We start from the raw sequence: 20,954 nt of genomic DNA, 5'->3' as shown, positions 1-20,954 counted from the left end.
TAATTTAATATTCCAGGGAAAAAAGTGGAACAATGCAGAACAGAATATATACAAAAGATTACAAAAAAAAAACAAAATAAAAAGTTAAAAAATTAAAAGTTACAAAAATACACACCAAGCAATTTGCTTACCCAAATACAGGGATCCAGATAGAAGAACCTTGGACTTTTTGTGGACGGACACAATTCTGGTTAGACCAGGAGTCCACTAGCTTGGGCCAGGAGACCAGCTGCCGCTAACGTCAGGAGGGGACTGATTTGAGGTAGCTGTCCCCTGGTTTTTATAATAAAATATTCGCCTCGAGGCTGTAAGCCTGTGTGGAGGAACTAGATTTAATTACATCCTCAGTCATAATTGGATTTCCAGAGATCTAACATCCACATGTGAAAAATGTACTATAGCCCACATACATGAAAATACTTCCCTAGTCCACGTTACAGGTGACAACCCCATTGTTGACCGTATTTCCTAGCTGATCAAAGACTTCCTGTCTCAGCCCTTAACCACTTGCCGACCGCCCCCAGCCGATGGGCGGCGGAAAGACTGGGCCCAAACGACCGCAATACGCCCATCGGCGGGGGCGGCTGCGGGAGTGGCTATGCGGCGATCGCGTCATTCGTGACGCAATCAGCCGCCGGGGACTCGCTCCGCCCACCGCTCGTAGTAACCCGCCGGCCGTTCGGAAGCGCCGGCGGGTTACTAGCACCCGGATCGCCGCTGCACATATGTATAATAGGCTTTGTAATGTATACAAAGCCTATTATACTGGCTGCCTCCTGCCCTGGTGGTCCCAGTGTCCGAGGGACCACCAGGGCAGGCTGCAGCCACCCTAGTCTGCACCCAAGCACACTGATTCCCCCCCCCTGCCCCCTGATCGCCCACAGCACCCCTCAGACCCCCCCTGCCCACCCCCCAGACCACTGTTTGCACCCAGTCACCCCCCTAATCGCCCATCAATCACTCCCTGTCACTATCTGTCAACGCTATTTTTTTTATCCCCCCCCCTGCCCACTGCCCCCTCCTGATCACCCCCCCACCCCTCAGATTCTCCCCAGACCCCCCCCCAGACCCCCCCCCCCCCCGTGTACTGTATGCATCTATCCCCCCTGATCACCTGTCAATCACCTGTCAATCACCCGTCAATCACCCGTCAATCACCCCCTGTCACTGCTACCCATCAATCAGCCCCTAACCTGCCCCTTGCGGGCAATCTGATCACCCACCCACACCAATAGATCGCCCGCAGATCCGACATCAGATCACCTCCCAAGTGCAGTGTTTACATCTCTTCTCTCCTCTAAACACCCACTAATTACCCATCAATCACCCATCAATCACCCCCTATCACCACCTGTCACTGTTACCCATCAGATTAGACCCTAATCTACCCCTTGCGGGCACCCAATCACCCGCCCACACGCTCAGATTGCCCTCAGACCCCCCCTTATCAATTCGCCAGTGCAATATTTACATCTGTTATTCCCTGTAATAACCCACTGATCACCTGTCAATCACCTATCAATCACCCCCTGTCACTGCCACCCATCAATCACCCCCTGTCACTGCCACCCATCAATCAGCCCCTAACCTGCCCCTTGCGGGCAATCTGATCACCCACCCACACCAATAGATCGCCCGCAGATCCGACATCAGATCACCTCCCAAGTGCAGTGTTTACATCTCTTCTCTCCTCTAAACACCCACTAATTACCCATCAATCACCCCCTATCACCACCTGTCACTGTTACCCATCAGATTAGACCCTAATCTGCCCCTTGCGGGCACCCAATCACCCGCCCACACACTCAGATTGCCCTCAGACCCCCCCCCCCCCTTATCAATTCGCCAGTGCAATATTTACATCTGTTATTCCCTGTAATAACCCACTGATCACCTGTCAATCACCTATCAATCACCCCCTGTCACTGCCACCCATCAATCACCCCCTGTCACTGCCACCCATCAATCAGCCCCTAACCTGCCCCTTGCGGGCAATCTGATCACCCACCCACACCAATAGATCGCCCGCAGATCCGACATCAGATCACCTCCCAAGTGCAGTGTTTATATCTCTTCTCTCCTCTAAACACCCACTAATTACCCATCAATCACCCCCTATCACCACCTGTCACTGTTACCCATCAGATTAGACCCTAATCTGCCCCTTGCGGGCACCCAATCACCCGCCCACACACTCAGATTGCCTTCAGACCCCCCCTTATCAATTTGCCAGTGCAATATTTACATCTGTTATTCCCTGTAATAACCCACTGATCACCTGTCAATCACCTATCAATCACCCCCTGTCACTGCCACCCATCAATCACCCCCTGTCACTGCCACCCATCAATCAGCCCCTAACTTGCCCCTTGCGGGCAATCTGATCACCCACCCACACCAATAGATCGCCCGCAGATCCGACATCAGATCACCTCCCAAGTGCAGTGTTTACATCTCTTCTCTCCTCTAAACACCCACTAATTACCCATCAATCACCCCCTATCACCACCTGTCACGGTTACCCATCAGATTAGACCCTAATCTGCCCCTTGCGGGCACCCAATCACCCGCCCACACCTCAGAACGTCCTCAGACCCCAGCCCTGATCACCTCGCTAGTGCATTGCTTGCATCTATTTCCCCCCTCTAATCACACCTTGAGACACCCATCAATCACCTCCTGTCACCCCCTAGCACACCTACCCATCAGATCAGGCCCTAATTTGCCCCGTGTGGGCTCCTGATCACTCGGCCAACCCTCAGATCCCCCTCAGACCCCCTTCCGATCACCTCCCCAGTGCATTGATTGCATCTATTTTCCCCTCTAACCGCCCCCTGAGACACCCATCAATCACCTCCTGTCACCCCCCTAGCACTCCTATCCATCAGATCAGGCCCAAAACATCCTGTCATCTAAGAGGCCACCCTGCTTATGACCGGTTCCACAAAATTTGCCCCCTCATAGACCACGTGTCATCAAAATTTGCAGATGCTTATACCCCTGATCAGTCATTTTGAGAAATTTGGTTTCCAGACTACTCACAGTTTTGGGCCCGTAAAATGCCAGGGCAGTATAGGAACCCCACAAGTGACCCCATTTTAGAAAGAAGACACCCCAAGGTATTCTGTTAGGTGTATGATGAGTTCATAGAAGATTTTATTTTTTGTCAAAAGTTAGCGGAAATTGGATTTTTATTGTTTTTTTCACAAAGTGTCATTTTTCACTAACTTGTGACAAAAAATAAAATCTTCTATGAACTCACCATACCCCTAACGGAATACCTTGGGGTGTCTTCTTTCTAAAATGGGGTCACTTGTGGGGTTCCTATACTGCCCTGGCATTTTAGGGGCCCTAAACCGTGAGGAGTAGTCTAGAAAACAAATGCCTCAAAATGACCTGTGAATAGGACGTTGGGCCCCTTAGCGCACCTAGGCTGCAAAAAAGTGTCCCACATGTGGTATCGCCATACTCAGGAGAAGTAGTATAATGTGTTTTGTGGTGTATTTTTACACATACCCATGCTGGGTGGGAGAAATCTCTCTGTAAATGGACAATTGTGTGTAAAAAAAATAAAAAATGTGTCATTTACAGAGATATTTCTTCCACCCAGCATGGTTATATGTAAAAATACACCACAAAACACATTATACTACTTCTTCTGAGTACGGCGATACCACATGTGTGACACTTTTTTGCAGCCTAACTGTGCTAAGGGGCCCAAAGTCCAATGAGTACCTTTAGGATTTCACAGGTCATTTTGAGACATTTGGGTTCAAGACGACTCCTCACGGTTTAGGGCCCCTAAAATGCCAGGGCAGTATAGGAACCCCACAAGTGACCCCATTTTAGAAAGAAGACACCCCAAGGTATTCTGTTAGGTGTATGATGAGTTCATAGAAGATTTTATTTTTTGTCACAAGTTAGCGGAAAATGACACTGTGAAAAAAAACAATTAAAATCAATTTCCGCTAACTTGTGACAAAAAAAAAAAAATCTTCTATGAACTCACCATCCTCCTAACGGAATACCTTGGGGTGTCTTCTTTCTAAAATGGGGTAATTTGTGGGGTTCCTATACTGTCCTGGCATTTTAGGGGCCCTAAACCTTGAGGAGTAGTCTTGAAACGAAATTTCTCAAAATGACCTGTGAAATCCTAAAGGTACTCATTGAACTTTGGGCCCCTTAGCGCAGTTAGGGTGCAAAAAAGTGCCACACATGTGGTATCGCCGTACTCAGGAGAAGTAGTATAATGTGTTTTGGGGTGTATTTTTCCACATACCCATGCTGAGTGGGAGAAATATCTCTATAAATAGACAATTGTGTGTAAAAAAAATAAAACAATTGTCATTTACGGAGATATTTCTCCCACCCAGCATGGGTATGTGTAAAAATACACCCCAAAACACATTATACTACTTCTCCTGAGTACGGCAATACCACATGTGTGGCACTTTTTTGCAGCCTAACTGCGCTAAGGGGCCAAAAGTCCAATGAGCATCTTTAGGCTTTACAGGGGTGCTTACAATTAGGCACCCCCCAAAATGCCAGGACAGTGAACACACCCCACAAATGACCCCATTTTGGAAAGTAGACACTTCAAGGTATTCAGAGAGGAGCATAGTGAGTCCGTGGCAGATTTCATTTTTTTTTTGTCGCAAGTTAGAAGAAATGGAAACTTTTTTTTTTCTTTTTTTTGTCAGAAAGTGTCATTTTCCGCTAACTTGTAACAAAAAATAAAATCTTCTATGAACTCACCATGCCTCTCACTGAATACTTTGGGATGTCTTCTTTCCAAAATGGGGTCATTTGGGGGGTATTTGTACTATCCTGGAATTTTAGCCCCTCATGAAACCTGACAGGTGCGCAGAAAAGTCAGAGATGCTTGAAAATGGGAAAATTCACTTTTGGCACCATAGTTTGTAAACGCTATAACTTTTACCCAATCCAATAAATATACACTGAATGGTTTTTTTTTTTATCAAAGACATGTAGCAGAATAACTTTCGCGCTCAAATGTATAGGAAATTTTACTTTATTTGAAAAATGTCAGCACAGCAAGTTAAAAAAGTCATTTTTTTGCCAAAATTCATGTCTTTTTTGATGAATATAATAAAAACTAAAACTCGCAGCAGCAATCAAATAGCAGCAAAAGAAAGCTGTATTAGTGACAAGAAAAGGAGGTAAAATTCCTTTAGGTGGTAGGTTGTATGACCGAGCAATAAACCGTGAAAGCTGCAGTGGTCTGAATGGAGAAAAAGGCTCTGGTCCTTAAGGGGCGAAAAGACTGTGGTCCTCAAGTGGTTAAAGTCTGCATAGTTTTCCAACCCCCTTCCAATAGATGTAATTTACAGGGTATAGTTTGCACCTCCACCAATAATTCAATTTCCACAGGTAGAAAATGGTATCAAAAGGACTTCACCCCTTCACCTATTCCCAGTAGGCTGTCAAGTACAATTCAAACATTACTGTGTTAGTCTCCAGTCTCTGGTAGTCTTGCTTTGTGTATTGAGACAATGAGCCGTCTCCCGAGTTCAAAAAGCCAGGCAGATAATCCCATTAGCAGGGAACCACTCTCAGAGGAAGTGCATACAGAAACTCAAAGTACTTCATATGGCCAAGGCAATCACCCATTTCCTGTATTCCTAACATCATCAGCACCCCAATATATCACCACACCTCCCCTCTTTAGAATGGGGCAAGGCACATGATCTTCCCAGATTATCCTGCCAGTGCCTACATTGTTGGTTCTGCTTGACGGGACAGCCCATCAGCATTCCCATGATTGCTCCCTTTCCTGTGTTGAATAGTGAAGCTATATTGTTGGAGAACTAAGCTCAATCTCAGCAATTTGCCATTGTCACTAGAAACTCGATGTAACCAACTAAGAGGGTTGTGGTCGGTTACGACTGTGAATACGCGACCGATTGGCGTCAAGTCCTAGGGGAGGATATTACCGGGTATCGCGCATCCCCACTGAATGACGGAGCTTTGCTCTAAGCTAAGCCTGCCAGCCCACGATCATGGCTGGCAGGCCATTAGAAGTAAAAAAAAAACCTGTTATTTTGCTTTGTACAGCACTGTGATCTACCTCAGTGCTTTACTGGGGACAGCCCTGTCACTTGGCTGTCCCCTGGAGTGCTTTAGAAAGCGATCGTTCCCAAAGGCTTATGCCTATGAGAGGCGATCGCTGTGATTGTCTGTCGGTGGGAGGGAGGGGGGAGTAATAAATAAAGAAAACACGCATTTTTATTAAAAAAAAAATTAATAATAATAATAAAAAACAAACAAACACTGCAGCAGCAATCAGATGCCACCAACAGAAAGCTCTGTTGGTGGCAACAAAGAGTCTTCTAAAGATATGAACAATTTAATATAGATTTTTAGCTGGTAATACTACTAGTAATATACTTACACTACAATAAATACTAAAATACTTATATGTGAAGGGTACATCTACTTAAGTTGGTATGCTCATAATTTTGGAGGCAAAGAGGCACTGATAGCCATGCCTTTTTAATGTGAATAATCTGTCATGTTAATAAACAATCCCAAAAAGTAATTATTAGTACTTGTGACATTTCTCAGTATAATTCTGATCGTTCACTATCAATGGATTTTGCCACCAGTGCATGCATTGTTGAGGATGATGCAAGTAGTATAAGGGCGCGATTCCACTTGAGTGGCGCACGTCTGCGAGATGCGAGCCGGCTCTTCCAGGTTTGCGTGGAAAGCAGACGAATCCCATCAGCCGTGCCATGCACGACTATGGGATCCGCAGCCTCCCGCGCCGATTCGGATGGAAAAGACGGCCGAATCGCTAGCGGTGGCAGAGTTGCCCCACACTATTCGCCTGCGGGGAAACTCTGCGGATTCGCGGCGGTTTCCGCTCAAGTGGAAACGCTCCCTAAAAGACAAAAGGACATGTCAAAATGAAAGTATGCTGAAAAATAGTGAACATGAACACCTGAGAATTATTCTCTATTTCACAAAAAAAGGAAACGATCCTTTAAAAGGATTTACACTTACAGGGAAATGATGCAATGCTTGAAAAAGAACAAGTTGTCATATTAGTTGTTTTGCAATGCAGCAATTGTAATCACAGAAAAATATCTGATTTTTGGCAAAACAGCTGTACTTTTTGTCCTTGTATGGCCTCATTCACACCTAAAATTGCAAACGCAAGAGTTTTGCGTTTTTGTGTGCTTTCCCCTCCCAGCGCTCCACTGAACGCTGCGTTTCTGGTAAAAGCACCTTTCTAAATGCTTTTCCAGAGCGGATTTGTAATTCACTCCCTGGCGGTTTTGTGAGCATTTATCGCTCTTCCTATACCTTCCATTATAGTAAAAATTCCCTAAAAATGGTACAGGCACCGCTTTGCTGAACGCACAGCGCACAAACTGCTCTGAGATGAACCTTCTCATTGAGATCATTGCACAAGCGTTTTGTGGGCGATTTTAAAAATCGCCTGTGCTTGAAAAAAGGCCGAAAACGCCCCTAGTGAGAACGAACCCTCAGATAGTGTAAACATCTCTGTTTCCTATCAAACACAACCTGTCTCAAAAATGGACAATAAGTTAGCAGATAGTAAAACAAATATTTATATATACGTTCTCTTCAGGAAAATTGGATGAAAAAAATTGTACCATGTATGGGCACCATAAGAGCTATGGCCCACTACAGCGATTTCAGCAGCGATTTGCGATTGCTGGTGATCGCCAGCAATTCCAAAAATCGCTATGCCAATGAAAGTGAATGGAGGTGAGCCCATGCTCAGCATGCAGCATTTTTGCAATTGCAAGGAAAACAGATGATTGCAAGGTGACTTTAGAGAGAAAATCCTGTCTAATACCCCCTCATCTGTATGATTTCACTACCTGAAACCCCCCCCCCCCCCCCCCCCAAATAAAAATTTTTTATTGCAGTCACGTTTTGCAATTGCTAGTACTAAAATAAAGTCAATTATGGCACCTTCTCTTTTCAAATATGATCGTAAAATCCAATTGTGGCCTGAACTTACAATACTAACAATTGTGCTAAAAAATTCATTTTTTTCATTCAGCCTTCGATATTGAAGAGAGCATAATATACATATTGAACTCAATAACAGCAGGTAATATTATTGCCAGTAAGAAGCCATTGATTAATCTTGTTCATATAATATTTTATTTGACATCCTTCACTTGGAACTAGGTCTTTGTGTAAACTGAGACCAAAACACGTTCTTACTTTTTTTTCTAGTTGCTAGAGTCAGACAGATCTAGAGTCACTGTAAAACAAGACACAATCTCACAACTCCTGGAGCTACATAACTCTTGACACTAAATACCATTTGTCTAAAAATAATTATAAGATGCTGTAAGTATTATGCACAAAAGGTATCATTTTGGAATATGTAAACAGGAAAATCTATCCAGCACTGGTGTCCTGTGTCACCTTGCTTTTAAAAACTGTTAATAATAAAAATGTTTTTATACTTCTTGAACAATGTGAAAAGTAGCCAAAGAAGAGAAACAAGATTAAGGCTACTTGCACACCAAGACGTTGCGTTAGGTGCTACGTTAAGGTCGCATAACGTGCACCTAACACAACGTATGGTGCTGCAAGAGCCGACGGTAGAGTGAGCCGCGTTAGGCGGCTCGATTCCTATAATGTCTCCTAGAGTGGCGCTGATTGGCCAGCGGGTCCACGTGATGCGGAGCGAGACACTCCGCATCACGTGGTCCCGCCGGCCTATCAGCGCCCGCCAGTGCAGTGAATATTAAGTAGCCATGTGCGCGGCTACTGTAGCTGGCTCTCCCCGCCTCCTCTCCGCCCCCCACTGCGCATGTGCAAACAGTCTAACGCGGCTATAGCCGCTCCAATGCCGTAGCATGCTGCACTTTGCGGAGAATGTGCAGCGTTACATGTAACGCAACGTGGGCTGTGTGAACAGCCCACTTGTGTTACATTGCTGTGCGTTGGGGGAGCGTTACAGGCGCACTAACGTGCGCCTGTAACGTCTTGGTGTGTAAGCAGCCTAAAAGCTTTTGTTGACACTTTGTTTTCTTTCAGGCCACTGGATGATGTAATTGATAGAAGATATTTTATAACCGTCCCCTATGAAGAATGTAAGAGGCGGAGGAGGTATTTGGCATTTCTAAACAAAAAGATAACTTAAAAAAATATAAAATAAAAAATCATGCTCTGGACAGAAATATGAAGATGTTTTTCCAATCCCCGTCCTGCAAGCATGCAGATGGCAGCCCTTGCTATGAGCATTACTAACAAGTAATGGGCATTACTAACAAGCATTACCGTAGCAACAGTTGCACTGCTTGAGCACTGCGGGTCGAGCTTATAGCGTAACTCGTGCTACTGCTGGCGGATGTAAGGGTAATATTGCTGTGCGCTGTCTGTGCACGGCAATATTACTGCTATATTACCATTACCATTGTATGCAATATGTATGGTAATAGTTCATTAGTTTCTGTGTGTTCCATGCATTGTGATGTAACGTGGCTGGACAGAGCAGGATCATCCACAAGACAATTTAGGCAAGTGCCTAGGGCCTGGAGAGGTTCTAGGGGTTTGATTGATACCAGCCCCCACCAAATCTTACCAAAAAGAAACAGGTGGTCATCAAGGAAATGCCAAATGCTTTTACTTGTCTAGGGCCCCTTTTCACCTTAATCCATCTCTGGGCCATACACATCTTATTGTACAATGCACACGTTGTGTTCTATTGTGTAAAGGCCGCCGCCGTCTGCGTTATGATGAACACGCGTCTGTAATGCATGCAGAAAAGCGTACATTACGTACTGTGAATCTGCACTTAAGGGACAACTGTAGCAAGAGGGCTATGGAGGCTGCCATATTTATTTCCTTTTCAACTATACTAGTTACCTGGTTGCCCTGCTGATCCTCTGTCTCTAATACTTTTAGCCATAGACACTGAACAAGCATACAGCATATCAGGTGTTTCTGACATTATTGTCAGATCTGATAGGATAATCTGCAATGTTTGTTTCTGGTGTGAATCAGACACTACTGCAGCCAAATAGATCAGCAGAGCTGCCAGGCAACTGGTATTGTTTAGAAGGACATAAATATGGCAGCTTCCATATCACTCTTGTTACAGTAGTTCTTTACTCTTTTGGGGACCGGAAGCCTAACCCCCCTTAAGGACCAGGGCATTTTACCTGGGGGGTGGCTGTGTTTGGGGGGTCAGGCAGCCGGATCCCCAGTTTAGATAGCTAGGCATTTGTGTCCGCTGTGTGGCCATGTGTCCTCAATACAGCCAGAAGCCTTTACTCACCTCCCTGGGTCCTGCTATGAGCATCTCTATCCTCCTCCGCTCTGGCCGGCATCCTCGCTCGCACTGACTCTCAGTTCCGGGTCGCGGCTTGATAACGTCATCAAGCCGGGACCCGACATTAGAGTCAGAGCGAGCAGAGATGCCGGGCAGAGCGGAGAGGAGCAACGATCGTCGGGGGAACATCAGGTAGGTGAGTGGATCCTCTTCTTCCCCAACTACCGCAGCTGTTCTGTAGTGATCACTATGATCCGCTGGCGATCGTAGTGATCACGTGATCAGGAGCCAATCGCGATGGTTCCTGATCACTGAGGGGAGATGTCAGCTGGAAGTAGATTCAAACTACGTCGGTCTGCATTTGGTTAATTATACTACAGAAAGGCGAGGGAATGTCTCCAACAACACCACAATCAGCAATAGAATGTAATAGGATAGGATTCCTCCCCCCCCCCCCCCCAAAAAAAAGGTGATAGGTAAAAAGGTAATAGAAAATAACAGAGCCAATCCAAACCAGCAGCTGGTAATCCAATAATTAGTAGCTGGGTAATTAGAGTTTTTGTTTGGCTTATTGTTATTCCGTCCATTTTAGTGATATCGTTGTTAGATGACCATTTTAGGAATGTTCTCATTTGGACTCATCAATAAGAACTAGACAGATTTTGTAACGCCTTTCTTTTGAAAACTAACAACATTTCTTGTGTGGGGTTTCATCATGATTCCATGCCATATGGTAATAATAATGCATTCATGTGATAGATCAGTGATGGCTAACCTTGGCACTCCAGCTGCCGTGGAACTACAAGTCCCATGAGGCATTGCAATACTCTGACAGCTCTAAGCATAACTCAGGGAGGCAGAGGCATGATGGGATTTGTAGATGTGTCACAGCTGGATTGCCAAGGTTAGCCATCACTGTTATAGATTTAAACTAATCTATGTTTTGCTCAAATACAAAGTGTGAAGTATTGTTTATAATGGTTTATAATGCTGGTTTAAAGCCAAGAATGTATTTCTTATACAGTACACGGGTTTATGAGCCTCCTGATCCTCCTGGATATTTTGATGGACATGTATGGCCTATGTATATAAAGCATAAGGATGAAATGGACACAGTTCACAGGGAAATAGGTATGTATTTTTTTTTATTATTGAAGTGTATATAATACAGTAATATCAGAAATATATGTATGTTGTATCATATCCTTTGTCTGTTACCTCTTTGAACCTGAGTGGGAAGATCCAGTAGTGGCATGTATCTTAGTTATATGTAGAGCATACAGTTATTACTATCCACTCCAGCCATTGTCTGTACAGGAACTGAATTCCTAAACACATCCAGTTTCTCTCCACTATGTGCTAGTCTAGTGCATGCTCACAAGCTGACCTGTTATATTTGTTGGTTTATTCTTACATTAAAGCCCTAGTGGACTGTCCAAAATGTTTCATTGCTTATAAAGGTAAACAAGAGACTGTGCCATCACTTGCACAATTTACATACTTCATGCAGAAATTTCCTTTGAGCCAAGATCTCTATGTCATGTGACATTTTATTACAAAAGTATAGAGATTCCATCAGATTGGGAATTGTTACCACTGCATAGAGCCATCACCTGACCCCTCCCTCCTCCATCTCCCCCTGAGGTATCTGTGTGTTTAAAAAAAAAGACAGTGAGTAAATAATACAATAAAAAAAAATAAAAAAAAAATATATATATATATATATAAAATATTTTAGCAAAACTTTTACTGAACCTGAAGTATGTAATAAAAAAAAGTTTCACTTAACTGGGGCCTCTGCCAACCCCCTGCAGCCATCCTGTGCCCATTCAGTCACCGTCCACTGCACCTTGTGCGTCCCTGGCCGCGTGCATCCTCATTCGTGCTCCTGTCGCCAGGAGCGTCCTGTGCAGGCGTAGTAGAGATTTTATAGTACTGAGTCCACGCAGTGAGTCGCGGCGGGGTACCGGAGGATCGTTTGGAAATGGCATGGGCACAGCTTTTTTTACATACTTCAGGTTCCCTTTAACTTGCAACTTTGCAGGAATGTTTATCAACATAAGTAACTGGGAATTGTTTGGAGTGGACCTAAAAAAAATCTAAAAACCTTTACTAAGAAAAAGTAGAGAGCTCTGTGTGAAAAGGGAAAGATGTCATTTTTTGGTTTGTATTGATCGCTGCAGTAAACAATAAAACATTGAAGAGAATGCTGTACATTTTAACTGTATGCAGGGAAAATACTGTATATACTTGACTATACAGTAAGTCTAGATCTTTAGGTCTGACTCACTAAATAAAAGTATATGGGTCGATTTATACACGGGACAAGAGCAACACAGAGCACAGAGTAATGTGTGTACTATAGTATTAGTGACATTCCCATTTGCAACAATTTACCCAGTGGTAAGTGAGACTTTCTTGATAAAGGAAATTCCAAGAAAACAGGTCTTATTTCCTGGCCACAACTATTAACAAGGAAAACGGTAGGGGGAAAAATATTTGGCTGCAGTAAGGGGGGGAGATGAATAATTGATGCACTTAGGGGCCTGGAGGAGTAATTGGCTGTACTTAAGGGACAGGAAGGGTTAATGGCCGCAATACTTTATGCAGTGCAGTCAATAAACCCTCCTGGTCCCCAAGTATTGCCCTTAACTCCTCTTGGTAGACTTCAGAGGGTCAAATATTAAAGTTGACTTATACACAAGGTCGACTTATATTCAAGGATATATGGGTATGAAGGTTTTTTTTTTTTGGGGGGGGGGGGTGTTTCTAAATTATGTTACATTTATACTAATTTTCTGCTTTTCTTTATTAGTTTTCATAGATGGTACCAAACCTCAGGAAGACATTCTTTCTTTTGTTTATACAGATATTACAACAAATGGTGAGTCAGTTGTTTTCCAACTGCTTTAGTTTAATTAACATAATTGCAATGATGGTTTCTTAATCCATAATATTTTTTTTTCATTCCTAATATTCTGCTGCCAGCTCTAATTAAGAAAATTCGCTACTCAGCCCCAATACGAGAAGAAAACTGAAGAAAAGGGGGAGATCCAAGTGGTTTCATATAACAGGTTTTACTGGGCTACTGTTCCGCAGACATTTTGCAATGCTGTGTTCCGTGATTTTTCGGTGATTGCGTTTTGCGATTCTTATTCCATCAGTCGCTGGGAGAATGCTACATGCAGCACGTTTGCGATTGTCATAAATCACAAATGCGCCACAATCGCCACAGTGTGAGTAATACCATTGGATTACTTGTGCAGCATCGCTTTTCTGATCACTGGCGATCAGCAAAGCGCGAATCGTGAGATTTAATGTTGCAAGGCAAGAGTGCTAACCACTATGCCACCATGCTTTCCATTATCAGCTGATATATTTTGCATGTCAAAGTGGTGTGGTGATTGCCATTCTATTGCATGTATAGGCGCTCTGTTTGCTGTGTAGTATTGTCTGCTAACATTATTAATCATTGTTCTTTAAATAATGAAATAATTGTTGCATGTAGTTGTGTATTTTTTATTATGAATTGATGAGGCACTGTATCTTGGTTCTGTAGAAGTAATAATACGATGCACTGTTGCTGCTCCAGTCCACCTGCCCAGTCATCAATTCACTTTACTAGATTGCCATAGCGGAGCTACACACACAACAAATCTTCTGCTGTATGCTGAAGTTCTGTATAGTGAGCACATTATATAAGTAGTTGTAGCTTCCTTATGTGCACAGCGCTGGGCATGACCACTGCTGGACTCTTGTGACCTCTAACGCCTGGTACACATCATGCAATTTCCCATCCGATCAACGGGCAACGGGTTAAATCAATAATTTCCAACAAGTCCAATCAGTATTCCAATCGATTTTGTACAGAAGTGATCAGCCAGGGAGGACTGACTGAACTGAAGTAAACCCAATTCTATTTTTTGCAATAGATTAAGTATTGGATTCATTATGATCTCTTAATGGGCCTGATTCACAAAGCGGTGATAACTCAGTTATCACGCCTAAATGACTTTAGGCGTGATAACCTTTGCACCGCTGAGTTAGCACCGCTTTGTGCTGGTTATTGCGCGCAAATGGGGTTTAATGGGCGCCTTCGCGCGCATCGCGCTGTGCGCGCAAAACTTTGCGCATGGGAATTTTGCGCGGGTTTCTTCTTATCATGCCTAAACTGAGTTTAGGCGTGATAAAGGGCTTTTCACTGGCGTGCAAAGTGTTTGCACCGCTTTGTGAATCAGGCCCAATGTCTCAAAAATGTATTAGGTAGTAGGGTCCAAACTGATTGGACATATCCATTCTCTACCTGATTAATGCCAACTTGACCCTAGGAATTCCATGGGTGGAGATGGTATGTAAGAAACACGTTCAAGTCTTTATAACTCATCATGCAGTACAAAGCTAGTGGGTACAGCAGGGCAACTGACATTAGACAAGATTGCTGCCAAAATCTTATCTTATCTGTACTTATGCAAGGTGGTAGGTAGACCAGGTAAATTATGAATATCGGGAAGATGTTGATCTTTACCTGATCTACCACAAATTATAAAATATATACCTAGCTTTAGGGCAGGATATACTAAAGGAAATGGTAGTAATAAGTGAACTGAAGATAAGGAAATGTGTAGTTCTATGTAGTGCAGGGGTCGAGTCCTGCGTGGACGCGGGTGGACGGCGTCCACTTACTTTTTCCCCAGGGTGGACGCCGTCCACCCTGGCTTGTGTAGAGGGGAGCAGCGCAGAGAAGGAGAGCTATGGGAACAGCGGGGAAGGGCGACGTCTCCCCCCCCCCCCTTTCCCTCACCTTTGTACTCCCCTTCCTGCCTCTCCCCTCCGGTGTTTTCAAATGTCGGGCCGGGGGCTAAAGTGGGCGGAGACTTACCACATTCTTCCAGCCGCAAGGGACGCTCCGCTCTGTGTGCGGCTAGAAGACCAGACTAGCCACACACAGAGCGGAACGTCCCTTGCGGCTGGAACGCGGTAAGTCTCCGCCCACTTTAGCCGCCGGCCCGACATTTGAAAACACTGGAGGGGAGAGGCAGGAAGGGGAGCACGAAGGTGAGGGAAGGGGGGGGGGGGGGACATCCGCCCTTCCCCGCTGTCCCCATAGCTCTCCTTCTCTGCGCTGCTCTCCTCCTGTTGGGGGCACACCTGGCTGCCTGGGCACATATACCCCTGCCTACATATACTGGGGACATATCCCACTGACTACATATACTGGGGACATATCCCACTGGCTACATAAACTGGGCACATATACCTCTGCCTATATATACTGGGCACATATCTCACTGGCTATATATACTGGGCACATATCCCACTGGCTATATATACTGGGCACATATCCCACTGGCTATATATACTGGGCACATATACCCCTGCCTATATATACTGGGCACATATACCCCTGGCTATATATACTGGGCACATATACCCCTGGCTATATATACTGGGCACATATACCCCTGCCTACATATACTGGGGACATATCCCACTGGCTACATATACTGGGCACATATCCCACTGGCTATATATACTGGGCACATATCCCACTGGCTATATATACTGGGCACATATCCCACTGGCTATATATACTGGGCACATGTACCCCTGGCTATATATACTGGGCACATATACCCCTGACTATATATACTGGGCACATATACCCCTGGCTATATATACTGGGCACATATACCTCTAGCTACATATACTGGGCACATATACACCTGCCTACATATACTGGGCACATATACACCTGCCTACATATACTGGGGACATATACCCCTGGCTATATATACTGGGCACATATACCCCTGGCTATATATACTGGGCACATATACCCCTGGCTACATATACTGGGCACATATACCTCTAGCTACATATACTGGGTACCTATACCTCTGGCTATATATACTGGGCACATATACCCCTGGCTACATATACTGGGCACATATACCCCTGGCTACATATACTGGGCACATATACCCCTGGCTACATATACTGGGACATATACCCCTGGCTACATATACTGGGCACATATACCCCTGGCTACATATACTAGGCAACTATACCTCTGGCTACATATACTGGGCACATATACCTCTGGCTACATATACTAGGCAACTATACCTCTGGCTACATATACTGGGGACTACTATACTCATGGCTACTTATACTGGGGACACCTATAGACCTGGCTACCTATGCTGGGGGTACCTATTTTAGGGGAACTGCTGTCAGATTATCTGCATTTTTGTGGGACCGCTGTTATGTATTTTGGGGAACAGCTGCCAGATTATGTGTATTTTGGGGAACTGCAGCCAGATTGTGTATGTTTGAGGGACCACTACTGCCAGATTATATGTCTTTTGGGTGTTACAGGTATTTTGGGTGATCCGCTGCCAGGTTTCTGGTATTTTGGGGAACTGCTTCCAAATTATGTGTATGTTTGGGGAACTGCTGCTGCCACATTGTCTATTTTGGGGGAACCACTTCCATATTATCTGTATTTTGGAGGAACTTCTACCAGATTATGTGTCTTTTTGGTGAAATGCTGTCAGATGACATATTTTTGGGGGATACACTACAGCAGAGCTCAAACTTCCTCGGCAGACCTTTTACATCACTGCTAAGGTCATGTATATTTGGCCCCACCCATGACCACGCCCATGGTATGCTTGACCACGCCCACGTTGTGCTTGACCACGCCCATTTCTGGGCGCGCCACAGGGGTTTTCCAAGTGAGTCCACTCACTTCTTTTCCCAGGACTAGACCCCTGATGTAGTGGGTTAAAGAAAATCCTTCTCTGCACATTGCTGGATGTTGTCAGTGGTGTTCATGATCTTGCTTCAAAGCTAAAGCAGCACATCTTTGATAAATGACCATACTATAGTTTGTGATATAGGGGTGGACCAACCACTACGTTTTCATACTAGAGACAATTGTATACTTACATGTGAGCAATTCATTACTGAACAGTGTTTCCATTTATTTTTCATGTTTTTGCAGCTCATCAACTGGCATCTAAGTAAAGCAATAGAAGATTTATATATGTGGACCCTGAAGCACAGAAGGGTGTAATTAACAAGGAGAAGTGGTATTAGCTGGATTGCAATACCAAATTACAAACAAGTCTATCCCCACATAACAATAATGTGAATATATGGTCAATAAGACATTTTTTTTGTAAATAAAACACTGGTTATATGAAGTTAATTATGTGTTTTAAATTGTATGCCGATACCAATTGTATTATCAATAAAGTCATCTACAACAACCTCACCATACTCAGATTTCACTCTTATGGGTCTACACAAGCAAGGGTAGCTATTCTCATCCTGTTGGGATCAAGGTTTTTAAGGGGAAGGCAGGTGCTGAGGGGAGTGGCCAATTTACTTAAAGTCATTAACCCTCTGCACTCAAAACACACTCATAGCTGGGACTAGCATTAAAGAGGAACTCCAGTGAAAATAATGTCATAAAAAGTGCTTCATTTTTACAATAATTATTTATAAATGATTTAGTCAGTGTTTTCCTATTGTAATATCTTTTCTCTCCCTGATTTACATTCTGACATTTATCACATGGTGACATTTTTACTGCTGGCAGGTGATGTCAGTGGAAGGAGATGCTGCTTGCTTTTTTGGGCAGTTGGAAACAGCTGTCAACAGCTGTTATTTCCCACAATGCAACAAGGCTCCCACAGTGTGATGTCATAACATGGTCCTGACATCACACTGTGGAAGTGGTTTTACCACAATATCAGCCATATCAGTAATGATCGTTTGGGACCACTAATGTACAAAAATATCTTAACCAATCCGATTAGATGGATTGGTTAGAGTTTTGTCCATTAGTGGTCCCATATGATAATTTCCAATTGTTTATACGAAGAATCGTTTATAAACGATCATTCAGCAAATTGTATCGTTAGTGGCCACCTTGCTGCCATGAATCAATTAGTAGTGTATCAGGGCAGATTTATTTGGGTATATTTTAGTATATGTTCTGTGGAGTGCATTATCTGCTCAAATAATTGTATTACTAAGCATCATCTGCTTCAGTCCATCCTTAGGCTAATTTCACACTGGGGAATGGTGTTATGGGCATATTCTGTAAATACAGGATGGCTATGCATTGGAGTTAAAAAATTGCATTGTGCATTATGCCTGCTATGTGAAGCTTACAGTACATGCAATGTATACTTCACTTAAACTGTAAATGTGCACGTCATCCGGTACTGCACAGCATGCCTCGCAGTCCAATGGATTCCATTGCACCGCACTGCTGACACACCAATATGAATGTACCCTTACAATATAACTGAAGTGTGTTTGCTATGCAATTACCTTACTTTGGCCACTCTCTTGTATGAAAAGATGAACAGGGATGCCTAGGTCAGGACCACACGACATCCATATTCTCATGAAATGATGTACTATAATTTTACTTGCATATTACTTATAGAGCACTGTTTCTCATCACATCATTAGGAAAGCCTGTGGTTATCAATTACACCCTGGTATAGGTAAAATGATCTTATGTACTCCTTTACAAAGTTCATCTTTACTGTGTATATATTGCTATTGCTTTTCATCAGATAAACTGCTTATTTAGATTTGTTTGTAAATAATTAATAATTTCATTTTCTAAAATAGAAAATGTACTAGTGTATATGAATTTAGTTTGATCAAACCCAACTACTGTTCTGTCTAATTTTCTAATTCCATGATAAAGCTTCAAAGCCTCACTAGTAACTGCAATGGCTACTGAGAATCAGACGTAGTACAATAGAGGAAGAAGAAGTTTATCTGCATTAAAAAGGCACACATGACACCAGTACTTAAAGGGTACCTGAAATCATGAAAATGTTTTATACCTACCTCAGTAGGGGAATAGGGGAAAGCCTCTGGATAATCCACAGGCCTCTGCAGTCTTCCTGCTTCCCTCCACTGGGACTCTTCCCTTATGTCTATGAACGCAGCCGCACTACACAGGTGCAAACCCTACTGGTCTGATTCTTAGGCTGTTTTGAGCAGGTCTTCTAATTTCAGTCATGCAAAACAAAGCATCACCAGTTGGCCATCCTCCACTTACAGCCGTCGGCTGTGCTACTTCATCCTCCGTATGGCGCCTGATGATAACACAGATAGAGAGCCGTACAAACTATACTGCGGCAAAGCTGAGCTGTAAGGAAAGGATGGCGCACTTATTGAAGATCTACTGCGCACTACTCGGCGTGACTGAAATTATAGAGAAAGGCCAGGCCTGTAGATCGGTGCACATGGTGGTATGGCAGCTGGCAAGACTTTTGTTTATCCTCGGCAACAATCTGAGTTTGGCAATGTTTACAGCGTGAACAGGTCTTGATGCAGTCCGGGTCACAAATCTAGAACCACTTTACAAATTGTCATAAGTTTCCACATGCAACATGATATCCCCCCACCCTTTCACCCCCAGCACCATCATACAAATCACCCAGGCCCCGACCCCTGGAAAACCAATTTGAACCCCGAAACAAAAGCTACCATCAAGGTCAATGTCCACACAGGAAAAATTTTCACACCAGAAAATGGTTCTGAGGCTGAAAAAAGTAGGGGACCCTTTATTTATACAATGCTTTGCATATGTTCATGCCCTACACTCTGCTGTACTAGTGACTAGCTGAATTTAATATTGGAGTTTTTATAAATGGCTGTGGCTGCCTGAACCTTGAAATGATTACCTCACCCTGGGGCCACCTAATTTTTCTTCTCTTATGCTTTGCATGCCTCTGAAGGTTCTTGATCATCCAAATCCAATATTTCAGCTGTGCAGCTGTTTTGTGTTCCACTGTATCCTGGAAATTGTTTCACTTCAATCTCTTCAAAAATGAGCGCATCCCCAATTACTTCTGAAGAGGAGGACATGTGTACTGCTTACATGCAAGTCTGGACTTGTACATGCACAGTACAACTGCGCTTGTCTTCGGAATACTAGGGAAACTGCATATGTCTGAAGTCTGCCTGAGGCGTGTCGAAGAGCTACTTCAATGCAGATGCTTATCTGGAAGGGTACAGGCATGGCACGTGCCCCAGGCGCCCTCCCTCATTAAACAACAAGGGGGAGCAGTGCTGCTGACAGCATTCCTGAGTCTAAGGGAGTAACAATCATCCAGCAGCCTGGCCGTCTCAGTCTTTGTCATATATCTACATTAGAAGCTATTGAGAGGTGAGCTCCGAACTTTTCCCTCTCTCCCTAACACAGATCATGTCTCAGTCCCCTGAGATAGCAGCAGATGTTTTTGGTCTGGAGGTTACAGGATCTCCCATTCATTCCCATCTCTGGAATTCACACATTCCTCAGCCTTATCTCAATGTGCTGTTTGCTTAGTTTTATTTAAAGAGAATCTGAAGCGAGAATAAATCTCGCTTCAGAGCTCATAGTTAGCAGGGGCATGTGTGCCCCTGCTAAAACGCTGCTATCCCGCGGCTAAACGGGGGTCCCTTCACCCCCAAACCCACCCCCGCAAACCTTGGTCGTAGACTTGGTCGTAAATCTTCTTTTCCTGGAGGCAGGGCTAACGGCTGCAGCCCTGCCTCTAGTTGCGTCTATCAGACGCGCATCGCCGCCTCTCCCCCACCCCACTCAGTGAAGGAAGTCTGAAAGGGGCGGGGGAGAGGCGGAGAT

The 20,954-nt window shown here is 44.1% G+C and overlaps 1 protein-coding gene across 3 annotated transcripts in view; it reads left to right on the top strand.

Moving 5' to 3' along the window:
* Positions 1–17,567, top strand: part of NMRK1 (nicotinamide riboside kinase 1) — a 39,739-nt gene extending 22,172 nt beyond the window's left edge. Inside the window, exons 9-13 of one of the 3 annotated variants that reach the window (XM_068236588.1) lie at positions 9,052–9,123; positions 11,313–11,419; positions 13,104–13,172; positions 13,277–13,362; positions 17,295–17,567. In XM_068236588.1, coding sequence (XP_068092689.1) covers positions 9,052–9,123; positions 11,313–11,419; positions 13,104–13,172; positions 13,277–13,326 — 298 coding nt within the window. In that variant the 3' untranslated portion in view covers positions 13,327–13,362; positions 17,295–17,567. The remainder of the gene's footprint in view (positions 1–9,051; positions 9,124–11,312; positions 11,420–13,103; positions 13,173–13,276; positions 13,363–17,294) is intronic. The other 2 variants (XM_068236607.1, XM_068236597.1) reach the window with 2 other exon arrangements.
* The last annotated feature ends 3,387 nt before the right edge of the window (positions 17,568–20,954 follow it).

The sequence above is a fragment of the Hyperolius riggenbachi genome, chromosome 1, assembly GCF_040937935.1.
Source record: "Hyperolius riggenbachi isolate aHypRig1 chromosome 1, aHypRig1.pri, whole genome shotgun sequence".
NCBI classification, from domain to species: Eukaryota; Metazoa; Chordata; class Amphibia; order Anura; family Hyperoliidae; genus Hyperolius; species Hyperolius riggenbachi.
This window is presented reverse-complemented; position numbering and strand designations above follow the sequence as displayed.